The following is an 18,089-nucleotide window of genomic DNA, read 5'->3' as shown; positions in this document are numbered from 1 at the left end:
CCGATCGATCCCAAAATCTAATCAACTGGTCCCCGGATAATAAACAATCATCCCACCAAATTTCATGCGATTCGGTTCAATACTTTTTGAGTTCTGCGAAAGATTTTGACCTGTTCATGACCTTTGACCTTGACCTTTGACCCGATCGATCCCAAAATCTAATCAACTGGTCCCCGGATAATAAACAATCATCCCACCAAATTTCATGCGATTCGGTTCAATACTTTATGAGTTTTGCGAATAACACGCATACAAATAAATAAATAAATAAATAAATACATGGCGATCAAAACATAACCTTCCGGCATTTTCAATGCGAAGGTAATTATGCGAGTAACACGCATACAAATAAATAAATAAATACACGGCGATCAGAACATAACCTTCCGCATTTTCAATGCGAAGGTAATAAATAAATAATTTGACAGTAAGTACACAGCGTGAAGTTTGAGTGACGATCCATCGCCATAACTCCAGACCGTGTCCAATTTGAGTCTTGAAATTAGAACTTGTGATAACTTCTTACACTAAAATTACCATCCAGCAAAATGCCCCTCACAAGTTTAGATCGTAATTAGACAGCCTATACTCGTATATCTTCTTCTTAATGGGGGATTCCTATAAATAAAGGCCACATATGCATCGTCTGTTTTGGTGTCACGTCAAGACTATACTTACAGGAGATAATGACATGGTGCAGGGAGCAGTGTTCAGCTGCGCTACCTCAGGGCTCGTCTTGATCTTTTGGGATCGCGGCTATGAAAACCAGGCGCAGGAGAATAATCCGTCTCTAGCGAGGCCCGTTGATCCACGCAGGCCTCGGTATGTCCTTCAGGTCTTAACGTCTCGAGTGGGTCTCTTTGAGCTGATAATGGCGATGGTAAATCAAAGCAACATGCGCCACAGAAGGGTGATTTACATCACCTCCCGTGGCATGTGGATGTTTCTCTTCATGTTTCCTCTCAGTGGGCACCGCGGCACCAGAGGCCACATTTTGTCCAGCGACTCATATGGAACTGATAGAGTCGTCGTGACTTTATCCCTTAAGTTGAACGGGATCTTTGATGCTGAAAAAACTGCACTTTCATCAGAATCCGGGTGGATTGTGAAGACGAAATGACGAAGTCCTTTGATGAGTTTAAGTACCAGGATGGACTAGTATTTACTGGGTTTTTATTAGGTAATCTATAGAGGCAATGGTGTATCTTAATACCCATTTCAGAGCAATACTATCAATTTCGTCAAAGAGATTTTGTTTTCATTCCAGTGTAATTACCTTCGCATTGAAAATGCGGAAGGTAATGTTTTGATTGCCGCGTATTTATTTGTATGCGTGTTATTCGCTTAACTCAAAAAGTATTAAACCGAATCGCATGAAATTTGGTGGGATGATTGGTTATTATCCGGGGACCATTTGATTAGATTTTGGGATCGATCGGGTCAAAGGTCAAGGTCATGAAAAGGTCAAAATCTTCTTGAATCGCATGGAATTTGGTGGGATGATTGGTTATTATCCGGGGACCATTTGATTAGATTTTGGGATCAATCGGGTCAAAGGTCAAGGTCATGGAAAGGTCAAAATCTTCTTTTTACCATAGCACGGTCAATTTTTATCCAATTGGCATGCAACTAATGCCAAAATGTTCATAATGCAATGCCCAATCTTGTGATATGCGAAGGTATGCGCTCTACCGAGTGCCCATTCTAGTTTATTTATTTATTTTTATGCGTGTTATTCGCATAAGTAAAAAAGTATTAAACCGAATCGCATTCAATTTGGTGGGATGATTGGTTATTATCCAGGGACCATTTGATTAGATTTTGGGATCGATCGGGTCAAAGGTCAAGGTCAAGGTCATGAAAAAGGTCAAAATCTTCTTGAATCGCATGAAATTAGGTGGGATGATTGGTTATTATCTGGGGACCATTTGATTAGATTTTGGGATCGATCGGGTCAAAGGTTAAGGTCATGAAAAAGGTCAAAATCGTCTTGAATCGCATGAAATTTGGTGGGATGATTGGTTATTATCCGGGGACCATTTGATTAGATTTTGGGATCGATCGGGTTAAAGGTCATTGTCAAGGTCATGAAAAGGTCAACATCTTCTTTTTACCATAGCACGGTCAATTTATATCCAATTGGCATGCAAATAATGCCAAAATGTTTATAATTCAATGCCCAATCTTGTGATATGCGAAGGTATGCGCTCTACCGAGTGCCCGTTCTAGTTATCATTTGTTTGACTGCTGGTTTGTTTTCATCACATTTGGTAAAAATTTAAGTCTGCCGCTACGTACATGCAGATGCAGATTAATGTTTTTCAACATGTTCTGTTCTGAAAGTCAAATAACACATTTAAAGGAGGTTGCATGCCTGGAGCCTAATCACTTTCTGAGCACTTGCTGCATGTTTCTGCTGATTAGCTGATAGACCAATTGGCATTTTTCTGACTTTCTTTTTCAGAAATAAAGATAGTCATGAGGTATAATAGAAAAAGGAAATCAAAATATTAAATGAGTTCATAGACCTTCCAAAAACCTGGATGTTTTTTGGACTACCCACAAATCCAAAACATATTTTTGACATCTTGCCTGTATGTTTTACTTTGATGTTACAGCCTTACAGCATCATCATATTTACGTTGTTTCCAAGAAACAACGTAAATCTTTATCTTTCAAAGACCATAAGAGAAAACAACCCAATGTCCTGACTGAGCGTGTCCTGCTGTCGTTGTGTTCAGGTGGTCAGTCGAGTAGCCGCACAGCAAGGCTACGACTTGGACCTGGGCTACCGGCTCCTGGCCGTGTGCGCTGCCAACAGGGACAAGTTCACTCCAAAATCAGCAGGTAAGACCAGAGTTTTCTCAACCGCCGTCTCAGGCCATCTGGCCGTGCTGGCCTGTGTGAGCTCAGAGTTCCTGCCTGAATTCTTGGCAGCATTGCATGATACCCACCCATCACCACTAGACTGTTTAGGATCCTGATACTCCAGAAAAGGACTGCACTCCTAACTGTGCCGGTCAGCATTTAAAGTCGACCAAAATGGTCTTTGTTACGTTTAATTTGTTGTTTTAAATTGCTTATCAAAAGTGGAATTATTAAAAGCGACAAGTGCTGATTTTAGATTATTTTAAGGCTTTCTGCATGACACGCAGTCCAGACGTCTTTTTCTTTTCAACTAAAATAGTGACGGAAAAAACACCTTTTCCTTTGCCCTGTAGTATCTGCAAAACGCTTCACTTTTTCATGTCGCATCTCACTTCCAAACTGGCTCACAACATGGAGAACTACAGCCACATTTGATTTCATCTCTGGAGTTTTAAGACAAAGTGCACACAGCAGAATACTCAATTTGACACGCGCGACAAAAAAAGTACTTTATCAGCGACGATGAGTTCCTGTTTTCACGCAGCACCGTCATCTTAGTACAGTGATGGATTATTGGGACAGATGTATCCTGCTAAATGTTGTTATCAAGCTGGCAAAAAAAAGCTTGCTGAAGCACGACGGGAATGAAGATGTATCGGCTGTCAGCAGCTCGGAAGATAACAGGAATACTTTGTGCTCCCTTACAGTTTCTTTTGATTTGTGGCTTCCACCTGTCTCGGGTTATGAGTAAAGCGGATTTGCGCAGTCGCTTCTGTGCGCTCGGCCTCTTTACTGAGCGCTCGTAAGTCGCCGAGGACATGAAAGTCAGGAGCCACATATTGTTTGGATTTCCACTTGTATTCGCCTTTTCTGATTTACGTGGCGACACGAGGCTTCAAATCACGCACTGTCACTCTTTTGCAGTGGAGAATCCTTCTCTGCTGGCAATTAACTCATACTGCCAACAGTTTTAATTCCACTTAATGCGAAATCAAACACATTTAAGGCCCTAATTCATGGGCTTAGATAAGATTTCCAATTGATTCTCTGTCTGGATAATTTTCTGCAATAGTAGTCGTTTGGAAACCGGCAGCATCCCAAAGTGCATTTCATGGACAATTGTGAACCTGTATGCATGGATATTGTAAGTCCTGTAGAAAGAGAGGGAGAGAGGGAGAGGGAGAGAGAGAACCACTGAGGAGACATTCTCCTGCATCGCTCCCAGAAGCTCTTTAGAGTGGAGGCCCCAGTCGAGGAGGTTGTAAAGCCGGAGAGAAAGACCTCTGTGGCAGCCCATGGAGACGGCTCTTAAACAACACTCCCCACAGGGCCCCAGGGGCAGGACCCAATCCCCAACATCCTGCAGGGCCATTGACAAATGTGGTAGGGGGGTGAGGGGTGGGGGGTGGGGGGTAAGTCAGCCATCCAACGCGGGAAACACACCAGTTAGTATCGGCCGTTCACATCTTCGGAGCTCCTCTCGACGGGACATAAGATGAGGGGACTCAAATGCGTAATGGGACACAGTGTGCATGATGTTCGTGTAGCGATGATTCATTTGGAAATGTGATTGTTTTCCTGGCTGCGTGTCTGAGCTCAGTCATAAATGCGGCAGTCTACCATTTGTTGCATGACAAGCTTTTGTATTGTTCTTCAGTCAGACGGCTTGAAACTGTTCCACCTCGTGTTTATCGCACAACAAAAGGGCTTGTGTAGCCCCGAAGCCCGGGGGCTTTTCTTAAAAGGAAAAAGGTGTCCGGCGTGCATCAGAAGCCAAATCCCACTCTCATAACCAGCGGGCCGGCTCAGTCGCATCGTGCATCTTGTAATCTGCTCTGAAGATCTGTGTCATAAGTGGGCGGGAGGGAGCAGGATCCCTGGGAGTTGCGAGCGGGGGGGCCGTCTGTCACGGAGGACGTCAGGTCAGGGGCTGAGCGCGAATGAGTAAATCAGATTTGGTGTCCAATTTTAACCAGGCCCTGCTCGTCTTGGCTCTGACCCGCGCCATGGTCTTTCTATTACATTTCTGTCGTGTCATCTAAATTCCTCTCCCGAACATGGGAGAGGATCGAGGGGGGAAGTTGGGCCGAGGCGAAGAAAAGAGCAGCGTTCAGCAGTGGGAAATCAATGTTCACAGCAACTTACAGCTGAAACGGGTCGTAGCGCTGACAAATATATTCATCATGTCATGTCTGAAACAGTTTATGACATTAGTTTTTCCAAGAATTTGTCAGGAAAAAAAGCTTAGAAAGGCAAAATAGACCGTAATCCTAATGACACCAGCAATATGTATCTCCTCTCCCGAAGCCGACTTCATTATCTCCTCCTATTGATTCTATCAGTTCGCATGTGTACCGGATTTATTGCAAAGTGAGCGGTTTAAAGGTGTAGATGTTGACTCGACACACAGTGTGATTCAGTGAATCGTACTCTTGACGAGTAGATCCACTCCGAGGGATCGGAGGCCCGTTGCCTTTCTGCGAGCGGCCCACAATGCTCGGGCAGAGCTGGAGGAGGGGCTTCTGTCGGCGAGGAGTGACCTCTCTGTGACTGAAATTAGCCCGCTCTATTAATCTGTGATTACGTGGACTGTCTTACCACGGGGCAAAGCCGTGCACGTGGAGCCGACATCAAAGCAGGGGGATCACTTGCTCGGTGTGGATAAACTCATCAGCCCCCCCCCCCCTCCCCCCCTCTCTCTCTCTCTCTCTCTCCATCACAGGATACATTGCAAGCCCTCTTAGGCCTCTTTCTTCAGTGTCACAACCTTCCTGCAGGATGGTTTCAGTGTGGTGCGGGAGCGTCTCCAAAACGCTTAATAACGAATCCCCCGACCCCCCACCCCCCGCACCCCGACCCCCCACCCCGACCCCCCACCCCCAAGAGGGTCAGAGTAGCACATTCCCAATCGTTTGCGCCTCAGCAAGCTCTTGGAATTCTTCAGCTCTAAAGAGTGAAAGGAGGCACCGACTTATAAGAGACGGGAACCAGTCAAAGTGTTCCAGTTCATTCTCTCATGTAACAAACGGCTGGTAAACCAGCTATTCAGCAGATAATTAGTTGGGTTTCAGCTCTGGTTTGTTTCTATACGTGTTTCACACATGCCGGCTTGTATTCAAGTTTGATCCGAAGACAATGTGGGTTTTAGTTTAAGCACGTCGGCATGATTAAAAACAACAACAGTTTGTACCCTTTGTTTCGTTTCGTTGGTTTGATGGTGGACGTTTTACGGTGGGACCTCAGGTAGCGTGGGAGGGTTCTCCATCAACAGCAGGCTCGGCCACCAATTCATTAATTACTAGAAATATATTTCAAAAAAGCCAAATAAAGTCAACTTTTGATATGCTTTAAAATATGTACAGCATGAAGACATGCCGCAGGTGAAGGATGTGCAGTTTAGACTGCCATAAGACTAAAATTACAAAGAATTCAAGGAGTTTTTTTGCAAAGTATACTTTTTTTTGAGTGAATACTAAATGGAGAGAAGAATATTAACTTCATGTTCGTAATCTTATCTTATTATTATTTATATGGACATTTCAAAGACAGTAAAGTATGCTGAAATGCATTAATTTCAAAGAAAAAAGGTTCAGAAAACCAAGCTGTCATTGTCCTGTGTACACACAATACAGAGGTCAGATACACACACACACACACACACACACACACACACACACACACACACACACACACACACAGGCCTGAAGGGCTGTGATTTCTCTTCCCAGAACTTCCCACACTAAAATGTTGTTCCTATTTTTTTTTGTTTACCTTCTGTCCATCGCTCCACCCGATGTCAGAATTTAGCTGTGGCTTTTCCTAAATAGAGGATAACACATTGTTGGTGGCCGAGAGCTTGCATTGCTATCAGCAGCAGTTGGGTTGTATCCAAAAAGTATACAGCCTTTAGTTAAACAGATTAAAATACACATTTAAGACATTATTTTCCATGTATAGAAGTTTTATTTCAGATGGTGGCGAGGCAGCCGTGTTTATTTTAGGCCATGAAGTGAGAGCCAGTCTAAGGAGTGTTCACTCACACCACTTACTGTATAAACACCTCATACATTATACTCACTGCACTATTCATGACAAGTCCACCACTATTACAACTCAGATGAGTTGATATTCTTAATTCATTAATGTTTGATCAGCAAACTCTGATTTATTTTCTGGATTGTGATTGTCTTTCTTAAACCTCTTGAACTTTGGTTTCATGTTAACTAAATGGAGATGATATTCTGTAAACTGGACATTCATTAAAACCCGATATGCCATCGTTTACCGCTGCACTATTGCATCAAATGAAAATATTCGAGACGTATTGTGCTTTATTCTATACACATTTTCCCCCAGGATGCAGTGCAATACAGTTGGTATCTGTGGAAACTTGTGGGGTACTTATCTGTAGCACAGGGGTCCCCAACCCCCGGGCCGCGGCCCGGTTCCGGTCTGCGGCTTGGTTGGAACCGGGCCGCGGAAAAAAAGTGAATAAATAAATTTTTTTTTTATTTTTTTTTTATCAGTCGGAAAAATATATTATTTTGAAAAAGGACCGGATACACCCGTGTGTACGTCTGAGCCGCGTTCAGGAGTCTTAAAGTTCGGGTTTATCACTGCAGGCGAGTCTCACGCGCCGAACCCTCTGCTGGCGGCACATTTCAGTGACAAAGAATCTTAAAACATATTCAACCTGCTCAATGAATTCTGTCACTTCAGGGAAATGACAACTGTTTTCAAGTTGGCCGATAAAGTCGCTGCTGTGTGGGCGAGTGAACAGCGGAACATTCTCCATGTTTCAGACGTTGACCGGGTGGAAGAGGCTTTTAAAAGAGTTTGAGCAGTACTCCAACCACAAAAGACCCGACTGCAAAAGAATAGACCTGCAACCCATTTGTAAACAAACCCACCCGGTGAATCGAGCCCGTTCAAGCTAGAAAAAAATGTGTTCGAGATGCAAATGACGGTGGCCTTAAGGGACATTTCACACAACAACTCTGCCTGTTCTAATGACAGCGACCAGAACTCGGTTAGGAGCAGCGTACCAAACACACGTCTGTGTCGCCGTCTCCATTAGCGGCTCATTGCAGGTAAACAAGCGCACGGCTCACACTAATTCGGCGTAATGATGAGTTGTAGTTTTGGCACTTTATGCCCTTCGTATAATTGTATGACGTCATATTTATTACGTCATTTATATTGCCGGTCCGTGAAAATAATTCCTGACATGGAACCGGTCCGTGGCTCAAAAAAGGTTGGGGACCACTGCTGTAGCAGATACAGTTAAGATGGACATCAACAAATTCTAGTTTCAAAAGCAAAACTAACAATTCATTTACTCACAAACGACAAATTTGCTCTCCAAACATATGTTTTTGTTCACGTAATAAAGACACATATCTCCCTTCATACAAGGTGTATTATACATGAAGTATAGTGTGTCACAGAAGCTGTAAATCCACAGGGTTCACTTTGGACTTTGACTGTGTATGATCACTGTGTGTGAAGTCCTCCAGCCAGCCCTGATGGATGTGTTGACTTGCAGTGGGGACAGAGGGCTGTAAGTCACGTGCCGTGCACTTAGCTGATAGTAAATACAGACGGGCGATAAGAGCTCTGGAGCGTCCCGGTCCTTCTCCGTAGTTGTCGCAGTTATTATGTCTGTGGCAGCAGGAGGTGATTGGTGGCGTCTTCAGCCGCTCCGTATGGCGCCGTAAAGCGCAGTGCAACCCAATCGGATGTTTGCATGTTCGAATTAATTAACATTGTGCCTTGTATCTCTAATTAAATGCGCATTATTGTATCTTAGCCACCGATCAGTTGACGCCTGATTTGACTCTCTGCCGGTGAGTATTTCTATTGACGATAGGCGCTCCAGACGGCCTCAGGTGGTGTGTCTACCCACGGTTTACATGTTTTATATTTGTGTCATTATATATCCAAAAGCGCACCATGGCTCACCAATGGGGTCTAATTGGCCCCTCCCTCCCTGATTCAAACACTCAATGTATCAGGAAGCCACAATACCCAGCCACCTCCTCCTCCTCCTCTTCCTCCTCCTCCTCCCTGCCCCTTAATTACAATGACCAGTTTCGTGGATTAAGTCGACTTGACGCGAACGCGAGGTTCGGGGGGCTGACATCACTGCTTCATGTGCCCACCTGAACCCTCCCTGTGGCCACTTTTTCGGCCGTACCCGCGCCGCATCTCCTTCGTCACAAATGTTGCTTGCAATGAATTGATTGAGGCTTCTTTTACTCGTTGCTCTGGACGCGGGCCAAGATGCAGGCTGTCTCGCACATTAGGCACCACCCCCCCTTTGCAGGTTTGAAATGTGAGCTGCCTGCATTTTTTTTCCCCCTCTCCATTCCTCCCTCCTCCCCTCCCCTCCTCTCCCTCCCTCTCTCCCTTCTGGCGAAGTGGCTGTGGCTGCTTCTGTGTGATGTGTGTATTGGGAGAGCAAGCAATGGATCACTAGACAGAAAAAGAAGATACATCAATAACTGCTGCATACATCCGAGGTGAGGAGATAAGCATTTGGTTCTCTCTCTCTCTCCCTCTCTCCCCCTCTCTCTCTCTCTCTGCCCCCCCCCCCAACCCCACACCCCTCACCCTACACCCCTCCTACCCCCTCTCTCCCCCTGTGCCCTCTCCCCCCCCCCCACACCTCCCAGCCTCTCTGTCTTTAACCCTTTACTGCTGCAGAAGCCGCCTCCTGATATTGCTAAATTATTTGTGACAATACCTTTCTTCTTCCTCTGACCACAAACGTGTGTCCTCCTATTCTCTCGTGGCTGTTAGTGCTGTATGAAGTTTCCCTTTCCTTTTCTTTTTTTATTTCTTTATACAGCTTATCTCTGTTTCCCCTCTTATTGTCTCTGGGGTATTTGTTGCTCGAGTGCAAAGAAGCCGGTGGCAAGTACAGCACGAGCCCATTGGCAATGACTCCATCTGTGATTGGGTTTGCCTGCGAAACGGAGAGAGAGAGAGCAGCCATGAATAATTGATGTGTATTGTGCAGTCAGTCACTGGACACGCAGGGAGAGAGAGGAGAGGAAAACAGAGAAGCGGCTGCCCAGAGACATGGAGGGAAATGCAGGGGGCAGAGGGAGGGAGGGGGAGGGAGGGGGGGGAGGGAGGAGGAAGAATGTTAGAGAGAAGAGAGGAAGGTGGGAGGGATAGAGAGACACAGAGAAAGAGCTTTAAAATAGCTGCTGGCTTCAGTAGTGCAGAGATTAAGGCTGCCCTGTATCGCCTTTGTTCTGCTGTTGCAGATTTACGCTCAGAAGTCTTTTCGAGACACATGAGTTCCCCCCCTTTTTTTCCCCTCCTGTGCAGCTAAGAGTGAGAAATGAGCAGGGACATTGCCGGAGTTCGTCCGGTTACAATGCGGGTGGCATTTTAGATACGGAGGGTGCGGCGGAGGAGGGGGGGGGGGGTCTTCGCTGCTGTGAGTAGGACAGAGCTACATGAGCTACAGAGCTGCAGAGCTGTCAAAAGGAGGAGACAACAGTTAGAGGGTTGTGTTATTCAGTGACAAGTGCAAAGGTGGATCTGCCTGTGCTGCAGCTCAGAGTAACTTCACGTTATTTCAACCCCTGGCAGGGTGGGAGTGGGATGGTGGGGGGGGGGGCATGAAGGGTTGATTCCTGCATTGGTGGGTGCAGACGGGCACCCTGCCACGTCTCCAACTAACGCAACGGGCCTTGACAGTATGACGAGTGCCTCGCAGCACCACCCGCGATAGAGTTGCAACAGCTGACTGCTGCATTTGACCCACTTACAGCTCACACAGAAGGGGTCAAAATGGCCTTGATTATCTCCCGGAGTCGCGCTGACCTACTTGAGGCGGCGTTTTTTTTCTTTCTTTCCTGCGAGACTCTTGGCAGTTCATCACACCCACTCCCCTCTGTGCCACACAGGACAAGCGGCCAGGCTCACTGCAGAGACACGCACAACTTCACACCCTGTGTAGTCATTCACTGGTGTCAGATCAGGGATTCTGTGTTTCTCCTGGTCCCATCATGTGTGGTGCACTGAGGGTTTTTTTTAAATGGGAGAAACCGGATTGACTGCATTGAGATACAACATGCACCTGTTGTGTTCAACTTCAAGAAGTCCTCTCAGAAATCTATCTTTCGGGAATATCAAAGCGTCTTGTCTTTGAGCTCGAAAAATAGATAATGTATCCATTTACAATGGATTCCAATGGTGATCCAGTCACTGCAAAATATCAGTCAAACATCCAGAGAAACCTGTCAAAACCACCATTGATCTCTATGCTCAGTATGTTTTTCACATACTGTAGTATGTTGTAGTAGTTTTTTGTTATTTATCCTTCTTATTGCGACTATTTTTGCACAAAACGTTAGCAGCCAGTTAACGTACGACAGACGCACACTTCTGGAGATTGGATCGGCAGTTGCTCGCCGCCTACCAGAGTTTTTCAACTCTTACTCGGACGTCCCGCCAGGAACAGTAGCGGAACTATCTCCGTCCATTTTAGGCGCGATCTCACGCAAGCGTCGCCGACGGAGGGGGAAGCGAGCTGGCGTGCTGGTTAGGCTGAGACGTCGAGCCAATCGACCCCCACTACCCACCATTTTACTGGCAAATGTACAGTCTTTGGACAATAAGCTATGCGAGCTACAGGCTCGTATTCAATTCCACCGGAAACTAAGGACAACTGCATCATCTGCCTTACGGAGACATGGATGTCGGAGGAGGTTACCGACTCAGCCATCGAGCCGGCAGGATTTTCCGTCCACCGCGCGGACAGAACAAAGACTCTCTCTGGTAAAGATCGTGGAGGGGTATGTCTCATGATAAACAGATCTTGGTGCAACCAAAGTCATGTACATACTCTCAAGTCGTTCTGTTCCCCGGACCTGGAGTACCTAATGCTCATGTGTCGACCATTCTGGCTACGCGGAGTTTACAGCAGTCACCGTAACTGCTGTGTACATTCCGCCTCAAGCTAACACGGACATAGCGCTGAAGGAACTCTACGGGCGATCAGCGAGCAGGAGTCGGCACACCCGAGGCTGCTTTCATTGTGGCGGGGACTTCAACAAAGCGAACCTGAAGAAAGTTCTCCAAGTTCTACCAACACATAAAAGCAACACGAGGGGGGAGCGGATTCTCGACCACTGCTACACTCCCTTCCGGGATGGATACAAAGCCCTCCTCCGCCCACCGCTCGGCAAATCGGACCACCGCCCATCCAACTACTCCCGCCTACAGGCAGAGGCTTAAGCAGCAACCAATCGCTGTGAAGGAAGTGCAACGCTGGTCGGACCAATCGGAGTCTATGCTACAGGACTGTTTTGAACGTGCGGACTGGGATATGTTCAGGGTCGCGTCGGACAACAACGACAGTGAGTACGCGTCCTCAGTCACCGGGTTCATCAAGAAATGCATAGATGACGTTGTTCCTACCAAGTCGGTTCGGATTTATCCCAACCAGAAACCGTGGATAAATGGCGATGTTCGCTGCACTCCGACGCGTAACACCGCCTTTGACTCGGGAATATGGCGGAATACAAAGAGCCCGCCACGACCTCCGTAAGACCATCGGCTCTGCCAAGCGGGAGTTCAGGAACAAGGTGGAGGAGAAGCTCAAGAGCCATGACGTGAGAGGTGTGTGGAAGGGCTACAGACAATCACGGACTTCAGAGGGAAACCAGCGGTGAAGAGAACTCCTCTACCTCCCTCCCAGGCGAGCTAAATACATTCTTTGCTCGGTTCGACGTGAACGGCAGCCCGCCGAAGGCAGCGCCGCCGAGGAGACCAGCCTGCTGGTCATCTCAGTGGCAGACGTGCGCAGTGCCATCAAGCGGGTGGACATCCGAAGGCGGCAGGTCCCGACCACATCCCGGGCGCGCCTCAGAGCATGTGCAGACCAGTTGGCAGGAGTCTTCGCAGACATCTTCAACCTCTCCCTGTCCCAGGCTGTTGTTCCTGAGAGCTTCAAGATGTCCACCATTGTGCCTGTCCCCAAACACCCCAAGGTAACCTGCCTGAATGACTGGAGACCCGTAGCCCTCACCTCGATTGTCAGTAAATGCTTGAGAGGTTGGTCAAGGACTTCATTTGTTCCATGTTGCCTGCCACGCTGGACCCATGGCAATTTGCATATCGTCAAAACAGATCCACCGACGACGCAATTGCCATGGCACTTCACACCGCCCTTTCCCACCTGGAGGAGGAACTGTTGTGTGCGAATGCTGGTTGTGGACTACAGCTCAGCGTTCAACACTATTGTTCCCGCCAAGCTCGACAACAAGCTCAGAGGTCTAGGCCTGCACTCTACCATGTGCAGCTGGATACTGGACTTCCTGTCGGGCCGCCGCCAGGTGGTGAGGATGGGCAGTACCACCTCAGAGCCGCTGACCCTCAACACGGGAGCCCCTCAGGGATGCGTGTTGAGCCTCTCCTCTACTCCTGTACACCCACGACTGCACGGCCATGCACAGCTCCAACGTCATCATCAAGTTTGCTGACGACACAACAGTGTTGGGGCTGATCACCGACGACGAGACAGCCTACAGGGAGGAGGCTGGGTCACTGGTACAGTGGTGCCAGGAGAACAGCCTCGCCTCAACGTCAAGAAGACCAAGGAGCTGATCGTGGACTACAGGAAGCGGAGAGGAGAGCACACCCCATCTCCATAGACGGAGTTGCAGTAGAGAGGTCAGCAGCTTCAAGTTCCTCGGCGTGCACATCTCCGAGGACCTCACATGGACCACGCACACCACTCACGTGGTGAAAAGGGCCCAACAACGCCTGTATTTCCTTAGGCGACTGAGGAAATTCAACATGGCCCCCGCATCCTCAGAACATTCTACACCAGTACCATCGAGAGTGTTCTGACAGGTTGCATCACCGTCTGGTACGGGAACTGCACCGCCCTGGGCGTAGGGCACTACAGAGGGTGGTGCGGTCGGCACAGTACATCGTTGGAGGTGAGCTTCCTCCATCCTGGACATATACACCAAGCGGTGCGTGGCCAGGGCCAAACGGATGATGAAAGACAATAACCACCCGGCCACAAACTGTTCACCCTTCTACCGTCAGGCAGGCGATACCGCAGTATCAAGTGCCGACAAACAGACTGAGGGACAGCTTCTTCAGTCAGGCCATCAGGCTGCTGAACAAGGACTGAGACCCTCATTAACACTACACACTAGAACATATTCTGTGAATATCTATGGCCATGGTGTATATTTTATTACATTGTTTATATATATATTGTATGTATATACATATATATATATATATAGTCTCAAAAAAGTGTATATTTTATTACATTGTTTTATATATATATATTGTCATGATGTATATTCTATTACATTGTTTTATATATATATTGTTAATACTTTCTTCTTTTTTGTGTGTGGATATTGTATAGTTTATTCTCATTCTTATTCTTTTTTTAGTCTGCTACTGCTGTCGGGTGTTTTGCACATAAGAATTTCACGAACCGATTATACTTGTATAAAAGGGGATGTGACAATAAAAACTTGAAACTTGAAACTTGAAAACACTCTTTATCGCGAAATAAACTTCTGTGTCACTCGTTTGCCTCCTCGCTCCAAATCTCAGTCGGAAGTATATGATATATACTATTTATATTGATTGGATATTAAAAAGGAGGTTCTTTCTTAAGTTTCTTTGGACAGTATGATTTTTTTCCGCTGTGTGTCATCTCTCACTAACAAAAGACATATTTTGGGTGAAACTTTCCTGAGAGGAAAAGACAGTCAGCTGATGTCATTTCTTCGACCTATTGATTTAGTTGGTTTGTTGGCACGCTGGTTTCTTTATTGTTCATCTGGCTTTCTCTCTCAAAGAGGGGTTTTGTTAGAGTAACATTATGCAACAATTGTACCTTAAAATAACAGCTTGAAAAAAATGGTGCCGCTACAATGACTTTTAATATGGCGATTTGCGCCTCCGCCATTGCCATCGGGGGTCTGTGGGGAAATAACTCCGCTATGTAGGATTCTGGGGCCGCCCGATCCGGGGCGGATGGACTTCGACCTGCTTTCTGGCAGTGATTACGCAACGTCATATAGTGCCAGTCCACGCTCGCAGCTCCAGTATAAGGGCGAAGCAAGCGAAGTCTCTTGTAATGAATTACACGTTCCAATGTAAATTATGAATATGTAGCTTTTTGGCGTTGTCAACAATATTGTATTCGATCACACATACTCCACATTCAAACATTTAGAAAACAACGTATATAGGCTGAAAACGCGATCGGTATTTCATCTAAACTAAATGTTGTCATTCTTTTGGTTATGTTAGCATTCATCTCCGATATCACAATGAATAAAACTATGCAGTCATATTTATGTAAAATCTTTGAATATTCTTACCTTATCGGTTGACATCATTTCTTGGTTTCTGACTTCGTCTGGTGATCAATACAAGTGTATGCGAGGCTGCATCTATCGTAATTCGAAACTGGGTATTTACGACACTGAAGTAAACGTTAAATACTGAAGGGGGCGCTCCAAGGGAAACACTCCATGATGGGGCTTTAAGCTGTGGGACGGCTCCCAACGTGCCAACACGAGAGACGTTTTGCAACAGGCGTTGTTAGTAAAGAGACGTCTGGCTAGCCGAACAGCACCGCACACTTCCAACTATTCATTACTGTTGTATTGTCGGCTTTAATGAATCTCTTGTTCTCCGTGCAATCTCACCGAGGTGTGAAATTACACTGACCTTTTATCTTTGAAGTTTCCTCGATAAAGCCCCTAATCACAATAACAGCAATCGGCATACAGGAGCAGTTGATAACACTTGTGTGTTTGACTGTTTTCATGTGGCTTTTTTTTGTTTTTTAGGAAAGAACATCCAACCATAAGTAAGAATAGGATGCAGTTTGTTTACACCTTTTCATATATTGGGATCAAACTCAAAGTAGAAATTCGATCACATTTAAATATTGAAACCTCCAAAGATGGAACAACAAAACAGCGTAGTTCACAGACATATATTCGCCATACCAAATGTGTCACAAGATTGAAATATTGAAGTATGATTGGGTCTCTGAAAATAAGAGTATTGAAATGTTACTGAAATGCCATGTGTAAAGGAAGAGTTCCTCCTCCCATCAAAGAGGAACACACACATCCATCTCCTTGTTAATCTCACTGTAAATCCTCTAATCAACAAACAACAGCAGAAAGCAAAGAGCAGACTTCAGCGGGGGAACTGGTGTTTGATCTAAATTTATATTCAGTCCCATAGAGTAGCCGGAACGTATCAAACATGCGGTGTGGATCAGGTCGTCAGTGTGTGGAGCGGTGGAAGCACTTCAGTTCATCTGTATCCACAGTCGCCTTCAGCAGAAAGAGAGTGATCTTGTTGTTAAAAAAAAAGATGCTTTCAAGGGTCAAGAGAGAGAGACTTGCGATCTCAAAGATCCAGAAGGTGAGACAGTTATGAGAGATTACAAATGAGGGTTTTGGACAATGCAAAAGCAGCCCATTAAAGAAGCATTAAGGTATCTATGCCCTTTATCGACCTCTAAACTGCATCGATAATTCCTCCTCCACAACCCCCACGCTGCACACATTAACCATACTCGCATTGTTTATCATAAAAATCCGATCAAACCTCTTGAACTGCTCGGATAAAGAGCTACACATGCAGTGGATAGTGAAGGTGAGCTCATTGATTAGCAGATACTCTGTGGTGATCCGCTGTATCGCCGCTGAAAGCAATAACTATACTTTTCGAATAATACTTTTGTTGTCATTTCTGTCGTGGCAGGAATGACACGAGTCCTTAAATTGCCTGCACTGGATGTTTGCCATTTTGTAAAAAAAAAAAGATCTATTTGAACGTTTTCTGCAATTTCATTACATCCGTAATTTTGTTCTCACATTTGAAGTATAGTATGTTCAATTATATTCTCCCTTCTTTGTAGGTGTTCAGACTGTGAATTATACCGTGATGTATATTTATCAATCACGCCGTCATCTCATAGGTTTGGTCAAATGTCTGTCGTTTACTGAATATCTTAGACATGTTTGTAAAGTTCAGTAAAATGTCAAATTTGAACCCTACAGAAACCAGCTGCTGCAGGAGGTGTCAGTCTGACTCAGGTACTTGCTGTGTGTCGCACAGGAAACTCATGCATTGGCTGAATCCAACCAACCATCCTCATCACAGTCCTTACATTATGTCCTCACGCTGACCGTGTCGACATACTGTACATGGAATGACATCAGACGTGCTTTTTTTCTTCCTATTATTCTTTTTTTCTTTTTGGTTGGTCATCTAGAAAAGCTACATGGCTACTGTTGTGTTGTCTGTCGGAGTTTTACCGTATGAAGCATGTCACACATGTTGTTTTATCATCTTGCCTGCGTCACAGTTCACACTTGTGTTCTCGGCTGTTCATTGAAGCCATCGACAATCTGAGTTTATGCCTTGTTCCACTTGGTGATTTGTATGTTAACGAAACACACTACACGCTTGTGTGGGAGTAAATAAGCAGGAAGAGTTTGGAACAGAGCTTACACGAGAGTCACAACATTGTAATGACACTTTAATGACCGTTGGGAGAAAACCGGGACAACAAGCATTAATGAGAATACAGGAGCGAACGCAGTAGACGTTCAACAGCGTTTCAGTACCGGCCGCATGTAGAAGAGTACAATTAGAATGATATTGTGTGTTTATGATGTAGATGTAAATGTATGGATTAAATACTGGAAACTTAATTGACATAATAATAATAATGTATTCAATGAAGTAGAATACAATTTTTACTTTTATTTTAAAAGACATCTACCGTGTGAGAATTTCCATAATTAAATAGATTAAAAAAATATTAAAACAATCATAGAAATGCAGGAATAAAATGTGAAGGAATGAGATGAATACATGTTAATAACTAGAATGGGCACTCGGTAGAGCGCATACCTTCGCATATCACAAGATTGGGCATTGAATTCTGATCATTTTGGCATTAGTTGCATGCCAATTGGATAAAAAATTGACCGTGCTATGGTAAAAAGAAGATTTGGACCTATCCATGACCTTGACTTTGACCTTTGACCGGATTGGTACCAAAATCTAATCAAATGGTCCCTGAATAATAACCAATCATCCAACCAAATTTCATGCGATTCGGTTTCAAACTTTTTTTGTTATGCGAATAACACGCATACAAATAAATAAATAAATAATTAATAAATAAA

At 45.3% G+C, this 18,089-nt stretch overlaps 1 protein-coding gene across 5 annotated transcripts in view; it reads left to right on the top strand.

Moving 5' to 3' along the window:
- LOC130203618 (zinc finger MIZ domain-containing protein 1-like) overlaps window positions 1-18,089 on the top strand; it is a 123,236-nt gene that overhangs the window by 84,884 nt on the left and 20,263 nt on the right. For all 5 annotated transcript variants that reach the window (XM_056429949.1, XM_056429948.1, XM_056429952.1 and 2 more), the window contains one exon: window positions 2,742-2,847. In XM_056429949.1, coding sequence (XP_056285924.1) covers window positions 2,742-2,847 — 106 coding nt within the window. The remainder of the gene's footprint in view (window positions 1-2,741; window positions 2,848-18,089) is intronic.

Source organism: Pseudoliparis swirei, chromosome 13, assembly GCF_029220125.1.
Source record: "Pseudoliparis swirei isolate HS2019 ecotype Mariana Trench chromosome 13, NWPU_hadal_v1, whole genome shotgun sequence".
NCBI lineage: Eukaryota > Metazoa > Chordata > Actinopteri > Perciformes > Liparidae > Pseudoliparis > Pseudoliparis swirei.
This window is presented reverse-complemented; position numbering and strand designations above follow the sequence as displayed.